At 43.2% G+C, this 12,537-nt stretch overlaps 1 protein-coding gene across 2 annotated transcripts; it reads left to right on the top strand.

Annotated features, from left to right (window-relative positions):
* Positions 1–394: 394 nt before the first annotated feature.
* Positions 395–10,745, top strand: LOC124013226 (palmitoyltransferase ZDHHC3-like). 2 transcript variants are annotated; one of them, XM_046327477.1, is made up of 7 exons: positions 395–800; positions 4,917–5,251; positions 5,662–5,786; positions 7,328–7,424; positions 8,601–8,682; positions 9,085–9,215; positions 9,560–10,745. In XM_046327477.1, the coding sequence occupies exons 2-7, from the start codon at positions 4,946–4,948 to the stop codon at positions 9,716–9,718; spliced, it is 900 nt and encodes a 299-aa protein (XP_046183433.1). In that variant the 5' UTR covers positions 395–800; positions 4,917–4,945; the 3' UTR covers positions 9,719–10,745. The 2 variants fall into 2 exon arrangements, with proteins under 2 accessions (XP_046183433.1, XP_046183434.1); XM_046327478.1 differs by having other exon boundaries at positions 4,914–5,251.
* The last annotated feature ends 1,792 nt before the right edge of the window (positions 10,746–12,537 follow it).

Raw genomic sequence — 12,537 nt, 5'->3', positions numbered from 1 at the left:
CTGGATGAAAGTGTGGCAAATCATCAGGAAGTACCTGATAGCCACTCTTACATGGTGGTGGAAAATGTGTTTCATAAAGAAAGTACTCATATTTTCCACATTCTCATCATTAAAACATTCTCCATTCAGACTCGATTTATGTACAAACTGGTCCATGGAGGATAAGTGTTATACGCTAAATAGCCAGCTGCATACATTCGCTTTGGACGGTACACTAAAATGACTCAATATCACCATCTGCCGGCTTTTGGGCCATGAGCTACACTAATATCCTACATCGGTTTTTAAATGCAGTTCTTTGGGATTGAATTTGGGATTGGGTAGGCAAATCTGTTCCTAGATCTGCTTGCAGAGGCAACAAATATACTGGGGCATGTTCAGGTGCTTGGAACGCCAGATAACCTTTGGAGCGCACTGAAGTCTTGCGCATGGAAGGCAGGGCACTTCCTGTTTTTCCTCAGATCTTTTCTTGCTTACCAGAGAGCGCTTTCTATATTGAGTAATGGGGAAACAGGCATCCACCCACCGAACTAGTAACGTTAGGTCTGCACTTATGGACAAATGAATCACAGGAAATATTGAAACAAAGTGGTTTTGTAGTTTAACGATGGACTCGATACGTCAAGCGTGAATAGTGAGACCCAACAAGGGGTACTGCTAACTACCTCCACGCTAGCAAGGATAACCAGCTAGTGAACGTAAGCTAGCTAACTTGGTACAATCAGCTACGATTTACTGTTGTGAATGGTGAAACGTTACCTAGCTCTTCTCTGAAAGGTATTTCCTCAACCAGGAAAGAGGTGAGTTGAAATCAGCATGGTTGTTTCTACCGTTGCCTAGCTAAACTAACCAAATTGGCTAACTAACTAACTAAGTAAGTAAAGTCATAAAACCGGTGAAACCATGCTAATCATTGGAGCTACCAAGCTAGCTCGCATTATATTCTGAATCTGACAGCAGAATCGAGATTTGTTGCATTAGCTAATGAACCATATTATTCTAGCTCAATAACAGTGATTGTGACTTAGAGGGTCAACTGATCAAAATCCCAGTTTCATTCCATTTGTCATCTTACTATTACACTCAGTGTAAGGTGTTTGTTAGGAAATTTCAAAATAAATAGATAGTGTTAGGACTATCAATACCAGATCAATATCGCCATCTGCCGGCCTTTCGGCGAGGTTAGCAGTATCTTTTCAGCTGCCAGCAGTATCTCATGTCACAGACAGCGACTGCCAGCAGAGGTTATAAACGGAAGTCTCATCAGCCTGTTAACTGCTATTTCGACTTATTGAGACACATCTCCACTCCCATCCTCCCGTGGTCTCTTCCTCGGTGTCTACCATCATTCCTCAGTTGTACTGTTTGGAGGCATCCAAGCAGCAGCTAGTCCTGCATCCCTAGAAATAATGTATTAAATGGCATATATATATATATATATATATATATATATATATATATATATATATATATATATATATATATATATATATATATATATATATTAAACGGATGTCTCATTCGGCGGTATAGCGCTCATACAGTGATCACCCTCCAGTCTTCTGTAAATGGTCCAGTGAAGTCATCTGTTAGACATTATATGCCGTTATGTTTATTAATGGTTGAGTTCCATAGGGCGGTGAACAATTGGCCCAACGTCATCTGGGTTTGACCTGGGTAGTCCCTCATTGTAAATAATAATTTGTTCTTAACTGACTTGCCTAGTTAAATTAAATAAAAAACTATTGCTGCCTCGAACGGCAGAATAGAATGGCAGATTTGTAAAAGTACTTTCTGCTGTAAGACAAAGATGATACTAGTCAAAAGTCAAATCAGTTCATTCAGAGTAACAGCAGCATGTCATTCAGTGAAACAGTAGTTTATTCACTCCCCCTTCCAGTCAACCACAAAAGAGCATTGATTTAGCAGATAATAGATAATCGACGCTTTTGCTTGGAAGTGTTTTACTTGACAGTGCTTTGGCATATGTGTACAAATGCCATAGTAGCTACAGTGACTTCATTAGTAGCATTGTCCTTGGTAACAGATTGTCACTGGATTTATGAAGCATTAAGAGATGATATGGTGCAACGTTTCTGTGACGTTCCTGCCTTATTGGGTTTCTATGAAACAGTATTTATGATGTTGTACAAGAGATACTGTTAGCTTTGTTCACTCTACGAGAGTGACGCTCAGTCATCTCTCAACATGGATTCACTTATGGGTTGTTCCACCTCAAAAAGCACAAGAAAGAGGATTTCAACACCCACCGGGTGATTCTCAGAAACCAGTTAACCATAGCAGTAGTAAATTGAATTAGAAAACCATTATGCATCTGCAACAATCAACTATCATTCTGAATACTAAGATGCCTAGTTTATGGCACAGTCTCATTTTAAATACATTTGAAAGACTTGAGAAATTACTTTGTCTAAAAATAGGCTTTTTTTACGCTTAAGTCCACTTTTGACATTTGATAATACATGCACAATTACAGTACTTATGATAAAATAAGGGATATTTTAGTCAATTGCATTAAGATCAGATTTTGTTTTATGCAAATAATTTGGGATTAACAAGTGACAGTTTGATGATGTATTGGGTTACTCAATCTCTAATAGATCTCAGTACAGTTTTTCAATGGCAAACTGAAACACTCATTACCGAAACCTGCTTATCATTACCGTAATGCACCAATATTTAGGAAATACTCATTTCCCCCTGTTCAGAGAAATGAGTCATTAAAGTTGTTAGGTTTGTGTCCCATCGTGCGTCCTGATATTACCCGGTTCTGACCACTAGATGGTCCTCTTCCATCTAGTGGTCAGAACCTTGTAATATCAGTATGTATGACGGGACATAAACCTAACCACTTCAATGACTAATTTCTTTGAATATGGGGGAAACATCACCAAATTAACTGAGAATACATCAAATAAGAAGAGGAAACAATACTCAGAGCCACAGCTCCATACTACTTGTCAGACAACTGATACTGTATACTCGTTGGGGTGGGATTGGAGTGGTGGGTGGATTTGGACTTTATTTGGATTCCTCATGTCTTACTCATTGTTAGAAAATGTTTTGGTCTAAATCAGATGTTAGGTATATTTATTAGGTATATTTATTGAATGTTATGAATCCTATAAGTTAAAATGGCCAATTTGGGTGCAATCGATCTACTTAATTTAATCTACTTAAACATTATATTTCAGCAAAATAATGTTTCAGGAATGCTAACCTTACATGTTTCTGACTATAGAAATGATTTAAAAACAATGAGATGGTGGGTGTCACGGCTTGCTGAAATGACGTGGAACAACCCCTGGGAGATAGTAGCATTCCACTTCCTTTGTCTAAAGCAAGTACTACCAGAAATGACTCGCACTGAATATTTCATTTGATGGATAACAGCAAAGGCCTTCCATTTGTTGGCTGTTTGACAAAACAAATTATATGCATCATGATTTTATGATTAACTAGGCTAACACAAACATTCTACACCTGCGCTTATCAAATCCACAGAGGGATCCTTGCAATCTGGCTATTAGCTACGCCCAATTTGCAGGATGGGAGTGTTGTAGTTTGTGCGTGTGTGTCTGTGAGAGAGCGAGTGACACACTGACCCAGTGAATTAGCTAGATGCCGTTACTGCTATGCTAGCACATTCAGGCTCTCAGCAGCATATGGTAATGGCTATCACTTTCCCCACTCAGCCCAGACATGGCCAGGCTGGACATCATGCCCACTAACCCAGCAGGTGGGCTCTAATCCTGCTGTCTGTAGGCAGACTGTCCAGAGTCTGTCGCTAGGCACTACCCAGGCTACAATACTGTAGTCTGTAGTGTATATTGGAGACAACCAGAGGATGGGGGAGGGCACTGTGTAGGCTTGTGCATTTGTGTGTGCAGTAATGTGTTTATCTCAGGTTGATTGACACTATGAGGCTACTTACTCACTGGCCTATATCCCTGGCTGTTAGGGATGCTTGAATAGTGGGCTTTTACAAACATGATATGAAAACAGTTTTGGCAGGAATGTCAGTTGGACCAGGGTTCCCCTCAAAGCCGATAGGCTAAAGCTCAATTAAGCTTGTGTGGCTTATCATAAAAGTGAGATTGAATTGGCCACATCAATGGATGTAATTCTGATCTCTTGTAGGCCAGATTTCAGAGGGGGAAGTTTTTCCTAGCCACTGTGCTTCTACATCTGCATCGCTTGCTCATTGGGGATTTATGTTGGGTATCTGTATAAGCACCTTGTAGCAACTGCTTGTGTAAAAATGGCTTTATAAAATACATTTGATTGATAAATATATTTGAAAAGGCGGTGAATACTCAGCTTTTGTGAACTTTTCTTCGTATGTTTTGTCATATATGCCTATATTTAGTACCCTGACATTCTGTTTCTACTAAACGTGGGCCAAAACTGACCACAGAGACATTTTGACCAGGGTAATTGACTTGCTTTAGAATCGTTAAACAGACTAACAGGAACTTCAAACGCTCATGCGCCGTCTCCTCTCACTCCCTTTGTCCGTTACTGTCTGTTTGCACAGATGATTGAATTGCATGTCAACGTTGCTCCATCACCGTAGTTCAGATAAGTTTAGATTATGCAACACACAGGTCTCTGGCCTTTTCAGTCAAACATTTGTTTTCAGGCTACAACGCCACGTTCCAACAAATAACAGAAACGGACCACATTCCAACAATAGTGTCTGTACAGTCAATGCAACATTTACACTTCACTTCCTAATCACTTCTGTATACACCTGCAGTTTCTCATTTACACTACAACAACCGCGCATTCCAACAACGTAGAAAATGCATTGCAACATTGGCACATCAGATATCACTTCGTTGACACCTACATCTGTAGCCTATTACTAACCCTCCAAACCCTTCTCTCAGCAGCATGCGGAGAGAGCTGCATCCGCTCTAGAATGAAGAAGAGCCCGGCGCACCGCTGCAGGGACATCGAGAGGCAAGCCGGTTACCTGCAGCCCGAGCACTGCGCCCCTCCCCCGACCCGCCCCAGTTCCGACGCCATGTGGTTCATCCGCGACTGCTGCGGCATCGCGTGCGGCGTCATCACCTGGTGCCTGGTGTTCTACGCCGAGTTCGTGGTGCTCTTCGTCATGCTGCTGCCCGCCAAGAACCTGCTCTATAGTCTAGTCAACGGGGCACTGTTCAGTACCCTCGCCTTCCTCGCTCTGGCTTCGCACGCCCGGGCCATGTGCACAGACCCGGTTAGTCTGGCTGGCTTTGTCTGTCTGTCTCAGTGATTCTGTGGCTTTGTTCCAATTAGCCCCCCCCCCCACCCCCCAGCACATGATCATTTTCCTTCACTGATTTGAAAGGAAATGACTGGAATCAAAAATATGGTGGATATTCTTACTAGCCCATGCCTCCACCAATCCAATGCTATTTGATTTGTGGGCAGTGGTGAACGAGTACATACTTCAGGAAAAAGGAGATACTATTGGGACGCACCCAGTGAGTCAGTGACTGGACTCTCAGGCTAAACTGTCGAATGCAGTGCTTTCAGTCTAGAAATAAGTTGTCTTCACTAGAAAACCTGCTTGTAGAGAACTCTTGTTTTCAGATAGGTTTCAGATATGAATGAATGCCCCTGTCCTAACCCGTGCCTCTCTCCCAGGGTGCGGTGCCTAAAGGGAACGCGACCAAGGAGTTTATCGAGAGCCTGCAGCTCAAGCCCGGTCAGATGGTCTACAAATGTCCCAAGTGCTGCAGTATCAAGCCTGACAGAGCTCACCACTGCAGGTACAGTACAGGACTGCTGTAGTATAACGCCTGACAGAGCTCACCACTGCAGGTACAGTACAGGACTGCTGCAGTATAAAGCCTGACAGAGCTCACCACTGCAGGTACAGTACAGGACTGCTGCAGTATAACGCCTGACAGAGCTCACCACTGCAGGTACAGTACAGGACTGCTGCAGTATAACGCCTGACAGAGCTCACCACTGCAGGTACAGTACAGGACTGCTGCAGTATAACGCCTGACAGAGCTCACCACTGCAGGTACAGTACAGGACTGCTGTAGTATAACGCCTGACAGAGCTCACCACTGCAGGTACAGTACAGGACTGCTGCAGTATAAAGCCTGACAGAGCTCACCACTGCAGGTACAGTACAGGACTGCTGCAGTATAACGCCTGACAGAGCTCACCACTGCAGGTACAGTACAGGACTGCTGCAGTATAACGCCTGACAGAGCTCACCACTGCAGGTACAGTACAGGACTGCTGCAGTATAACGCCTGACAGAGCTCACCACTGCAGGTACAGTACAGGACTGCTGCAGTATAACGCCTGACAGAGCTCACCACTGCAGGTACAGTACAGGACTGCTGCAGTATAACGCCTGACAGAGCTCACCACTGCAGGTACAGTACAGGACTGCTGCAGTATAATGCCTGACAGAGCTCACCAATGCAGGTACAGTACAGGACTGCTGCAGTATAATGCCTGACAGAGCTCACCACTGCAGGTACAGTACAGGACTGCTGCAGTATAATGCCTGACAGAGCTCACCACTGCAGGTACAGTACAGGACTGCTGCAGTCTAGTCTGTCCCGTTCCACTTATTTTCTTCTAATGTTCTCTCCTGACAATGTTGTTTAGCCTCAGCCTGGCTGCATTACTTATACCCACTGGTACTTACTGGATGGCCAAGGAGTTGTTCCCCAGACTTTGAAGTGCTTTAACATAGCTAAAACAAAAAGGGATTAGTTGAAGTAGGAATTTGAAAAAAGTACATAGCAACAACCCCTCTCAAGCATATAGTATAAATATCATGACCCCATACTGTAACACTGGTTCCACCTTCAGAGAATACCATGGTATCAGAACACCTCTGAGCATATTGCAGCTCCATATGGCAGAGAGTTGAGTTGTCAGTCTGCTACCTTAAATAATATGTCTCCGCTGTGACTCCCCTGTGTGATGGGAGAGTCCAGTTCAACTGGTTATTCCCATCTCTCACCTCCATAAATGTCAACATGTTTGTTTCAAATGTAACCTTATTCCCTATATAGTGCACCATTAATAGGGAGTAGAGTGCCCTTTGGGGCGCAGACATGCAGCTGAAGGTGGCTAGAAGGAGTGGAGTATCTCTCCACTCACTCTGCTGTGTTGGTGTGCGTGTTCTGAATTGCCGGATTTAATTAACTAGGCGTTGTGGCTGGTCTTCATGCTTCCAGAAGGAGCAGCTTGTGTAGGTCACGGTTTGGCTCATATTTCCAGGCCTCTTTCTCTATGTGGCTGTTCCATGCTGTCATGTCCTTGTGTGTGCCCCTCTCAGTGTGTGTAAACGCTGTATCAAGAAGATGGACCACCATTGCCCATGGGTAAACAACTGCGTAGGAGAGAAGAACCAGAAATTCTTTGTGCTTTTCACAGTGAGTGTTTTTTAGCCTCGAGCTACTCGGCTATTATGCAAACATACATTCACAACAAGCTGTTATTGACTCCCTCACATGAGATGTTGCTACTTGTCTCAGCAATCATACCTTTCAGTTATTGCTGACTAATGTGTTCCTACCTTACAGTTAATGCTGACTAATGTCCTCCTACAGACCTGCAAACTCTCGCCCACATTCATGAAGACAACACATTATTCCATTATGGATGTTACGAACCCCTTTGGCCCTGCAGTCTAGGGGGAGAAAAGAGACCCGTAACATATGTCATGCAAATCATAACAGTGAGAACTAATAACAACAGACAACCTAAATCTACTGTCAAACACACGGTAATGGGGTGGAAAAGGGCTGAGCTGGACCCAAGGAAAGAACTAATAAATATAAAAAAAAAAACGAATCTAGTCTAACCTTCCTCAAGCACAGCTAGCGAACTGACCAATGAAATACAGTAGGTGGTCCGCCCAGTTCTAACTAGGGTTCTTAGACAATGTTTTCCTACGGGTAATGTATGCCCATGGGCGACTTGTCTTGATATCCCCTTTTCCCACCAACAAACAAACAGTCATACACAATATTACAATACATAATAACGGGCAAATGTGACATGTAGGTGCAAAAACAAAAGAGAGATGATCTCTATTTTTTTTATTTTACCTTTATTTAACCAGGCAAGTCAGTTAAGAACAAATTCTTATTTTCAATGACGGCCTAGGAACAGCGGGTTTAACTGCCTGTTCAGGGGCAGGACGACAGATTTGTACCTTGTCAGCTCGGAGGTTTGAACTTGCGACCTTCCGGTTACTAGTCCAACGCTCTAACCACTAGGCTACCCTGCCGCCCCTATCTGGAGGGAGAGACGGACAGAGAGTGTTTGGGAAAACAACCGAGTGGGTTTTTAAACCAAGGGGGATGTGATTGGGTAAGGGAAAAGGAGCAGGTGTGTCTTCTGATTGGCGACTGATGAGTGAAACCTGTGACTAGGGCTGAAGGAGAGAAAACAAATACACATAGGATACCTGTATCTAAAAGCAATGTACACAATCTTGACAGAATTCTGATAAATGCTTTTTCAAAATAAGAGCACTGCGTGGTTAACTGATGTAGTGTTAGTACTGTGTTAGCTGATGCGATGTCATTTTTGTCTCCCTTCAGATGTACATTGCACTGATATCCCTCCATGCCTTGGTCATGGTTGCCTTCCATTTTATCTTCTGCTTCGAGTCAGACTGGACGAGTGAGTACCATGCTGTTCAGCTATGTTAGCCTTCTCTGTCAAATCCACCATACTGTTTTTAACTTTGCGTGGTTCTTCCGCAACAGAGAAACACATTTAATGGATTTGGTGTTGTGGTTTTCATTTGCAATTATTTATTTCCACTACTTCATAAGTATCATGTTGTTTTCCTTTCCAGTACCCTGGTTGTTCTCCCTTGACTCTCTCTTTGTTATAGCATGACTTAATTGGTCAATGCCACATACAGGATATCAACCTTTGTCTCTCCTTTCCTGCCCCCTAAGATAATACTTACCTGATGAGAAGGAACCCAGCACCCCTCTCCTCAGCTTCCAGACTATCAGTGCCCTCCAGTTTAAACCTCTTCTCTCCCTTTTCCTCTCCTCCCTCGGCCCTCCCCAGAGTGCAGTACATTCTCTCCTCCTGCGACTGTCATCCTCCTCATCTTCCTCTGCTTTGAGGGACTCCTCTTCCTCATTTTCACCTCAGTGATGTTTGGGACCCAGGTCCATTCCATCTGTACCGATGAGACGGTAAGTGAACAGAACACGCCACCAGCTCCCATTTACTCCCCCACTCAACGCTCTTCTCTTCTTGGGGTTGATTCCATTTTAACATTTAGGAAGTCAACTGGAATTCCAATTCCATTTTTTTTGTCATAGAAAAGCGTTGAGGACAATTGGAATTAGAATTCCAGTTTGCTTCCTGAATTGAAATGGAATTGGCCCCAACCATGCTGCTTAGTTACTAGATCCAGATTGCACATAGCTTTATTCAGGCTCTTGATGGAACCGTCCCCAAGATGTATAAGTAGCCAGGATTATTTTGAGACGCATGGTCTCCTGCTGATGTTTTGCCTGTTGGATCTTATCTACAGGGCATAGAGCAGTTGAAGAAGGAGGAGAGAAGATGGGTTAAAAGGACAAAGTGGATGAACATGAGGGTGGTATTTGGCCATCCGTTCTCCATAGCCTGGCTAAGTCCCTTTGCAACCCCCGACCACGGGAAGGCAGACTATTACCAGTACGTTGTCTGAGAAGAAGAAGCCAAGCTCCAGCACCCGTGCTTACCAGCCTGTCTTTCAGGGTGCGGACTGATGATGCGTACAGGCGAAGGTGTTCCCACCGCCTGACTTCACTGAGCATTAACTCTTGACACTTCTTCTCCTTTTCTGTTTTTGATCATTTTTAAATATCAGGGTCTTCTTTGTGAAAAACATCTTTCTGCCTGTTTTTAATACTTGTCACTTATTTTAGTTTTCTTTGCCTGGTGCTGATTTTGATACCTGTATGAAAAACAAGTTATTTTCCCTTCTGTTCACAATCACAGCCAAGCCCTGCAAAACCATCAACTGTAAAATGAGTCTCTGCTTCTCTCAGGTTTAACATGAAAGAGAGCACTTACTGATGTAACCTAGCCAGAGACTGAATCTGACGTGGCTATAAACTAGGCTCTACCTTTGGGATAGAAAGGGTAGACACTCTTAAACCCAACGTACAGTATTTCCTGTATTTGTTCATGTCCCGTTTGAGGACTAGGCCTAAACAAAGCAAACGCATGACCTGAATTCAGATTGGCTTTTCAGTGGACGAAAACGATCAGTTCCAATAGGCATATTTTCTCTTCCAATGTTGCAGTACCTCAGCCTTTCTATAAAGTATGCTTTATGGTATGAGCTATAGCCTTTGGTGCCAGGCCACGCTGTTGATGTGCTACCGACCCACAAGGCATTACATTTGCTGTTTAGAACAGCCAAATCTGTTGCTGCAAGCTGCAGAGTCTTTGCCTTATAGGCATGCGCGGCTGCTCACCTCCCGCAGGACTGCCGCACAGAAGAAATGCCAGGCCGCGCAGACTCCAGAGATTGAACTTCACCGAGTTCACCCCATTAGGTTGCACTACATACATAGATCAACGTTTTTTCTGTGATCGAATCAACATTATAAACTGGGATGTTCGAGCCCTGAATGCTGATTAGCTGACAGCTATATCAGACTGTATACCACGGGTTTGACAAAACATGTATTTTTACTGCTCTAATTACGTTGGTAACCAGTTTATAATAGAAATAGGGCACCACAGGGGTTTGTGGTATATGACCAATACACCACCGCTAAGGGCTGTATCCAGGCACTCCACGTTGCGTCTTGCCTAAAAACAGCCCGTAGCCGTGGTATATTGGCCATATACCACACCCCCTCGCGCCTTATTGCTTAATTATATCAGCCCCTTTTAAGCTGTTTTTGAAAAACTAGTCAGGTAAAAAGCGTGTGTGTTTTAATTAAAGGGGCAGGTTGTATTTTGAGACAGCCTTGAATATGGAAATGAGCCAATAGGCAGAGGGGTAGTCTTCATTGTCTAATTCTCTGAATGATAATAATTAATTATTTGAAAAGTGGTTTCTTGCATCATACAATGCAATGTACCTATTTGGCCCATGGTGTTACAGACCAAGTAAAAAGTCATGAATTAATGTCAAACCCTTCATAATGTAAAAATGTTCAAAGGTATCAGGCAATGTAGGCCTGCATTGAACACCACATATAGACTACTGTAGGCTATATCATAGAAATTGCTTTTGATTTCTATCTGAAAATGTTATGGGATTTGCTCCATTGGTTTTGTTGGTAGGACTACATTATGCTCAAATAGCCACAATAGCCTATTGGTTACGGTCTAAAACTAAGGGTTCCACCTCAGTGTTCCCTGTAATCGCGTGTCGGAACTTGCACAGAATTCTCACAATGTTCAAGTTTCCGCTCACAACACCTCAAATTTGCTCAGTCCCCCCCCAAAAAAAATGTTTACTTATAGGACAGTACACAATGGCAGTTGGGTAAAGATATTTTTGTAGCTCTGTAACCTTGAGTTTCAGTTGAATAGGGTATCTGCTTCCTCTCACAGGCTGTCAGTCATGTCCATGTGCAGGACGGGTCCCGTCCGACGGTCATGACAGGATGATTGAAAGTCCAACTGCGGCAGCGTCTGGTGACAGTGGTGGATGGTTGTCTGTTGTAGCAGGATGTCTTACTGGCTGGTGTATGTGGCAACTGTTTCTATAGAAAAAGTACTGTAATGCCCTCTGAGATTTTCATTTGATCTCTGAATAACTATACAACTGGAACAGAAGCCTGCAGCTGTGTGTAATTCCCCTGTGTTCACTAAATGGAATTTGTTAAATGTCATATCAAAACAGGCTATCGGCTTGACATTTGTGGTTACGAATCTGACCGAGCTAAGCTTTGCGGAACAAACATTGGTGATGACATTTAGGCCAGTGAAACGTGCACTGAAACCCGAAAGAACATTGTGGACCATGCTAACTAGTTCACACATTATGTAAAGGCACAGACCGGTCTCCTAGAGACAGTCTAGATTGGCTCTAGGCCAATTGCAAACAAACAAGCTTCATTCAAAGCAGATACTTCAGTGGAAATGCCTTTGTCTGTGAGGAGAAAATGATCACACAATCAATCGTGTGTTCAGAAGCCTTACTATAGAAAGAGTATTTGCTGTTGGTGATGAACAGAATGGCTACATCCCAAATGGGGCTCTATTCCCACAGGGCTCTTGTCAAAAGTTGTGTACTGTGTAGGGAATAGAGTGCCATTTGGGGCACAGCCGAACTCATGTAGAATATATTTGGTGCCATATTTTCTGGTTTATGAATGAGGAATCTCTGAACTCTCACCCTCCCTGCATATCATTTTGTACAGCTTATGGTGGAATGTACCATTGAGACCACAGGGAAACTTTCAGAAACATATGCCTTTTATGAAAATGCATTTTACAGACTGTCAAAGCCATGCTGAATGAACACAATGGTTATGTATTCATCAAACAAAAATGTTTCTC

Source organism: Oncorhynchus gorbuscha, linkage group LG24 (genome assembly GCF_021184085.1).
Source record: "Oncorhynchus gorbuscha isolate QuinsamMale2020 ecotype Even-year linkage group LG24, OgorEven_v1.0, whole genome shotgun sequence".
In the NCBI taxonomy this organism is placed as follows: domain Eukaryota; kingdom Metazoa; phylum Chordata; class Actinopteri; order Salmoniformes; family Salmonidae; genus Oncorhynchus; species Oncorhynchus gorbuscha.
Note: the sequence above shows the minus strand (reverse complement) of the source record. Positions and strands in the feature narration are given on the sequence as shown.

Coding starts and splice junctions, on each gene's coding strand:
- LOC124013226 (XM_046327477.1), top strand. CDS start 4,946: ATGAAGAAGAGCCCGGCGCACCGCTGCAGGGACATCGAGAGGCAAGCC. Junction 5,787..7,327: donor GACAGAGCTCACCACTGCAG/GTACAGTACAGG, acceptor TGCCCCTCTCAG/TGTGTGTAAACGCTGTATCA. Junction 9,216..9,559: donor CCATCTGTACCGATGAGACG/GTAAGTGAACAG, acceptor TCTTATCTACAG/GGCATAGAGCAGTTGAAGAA.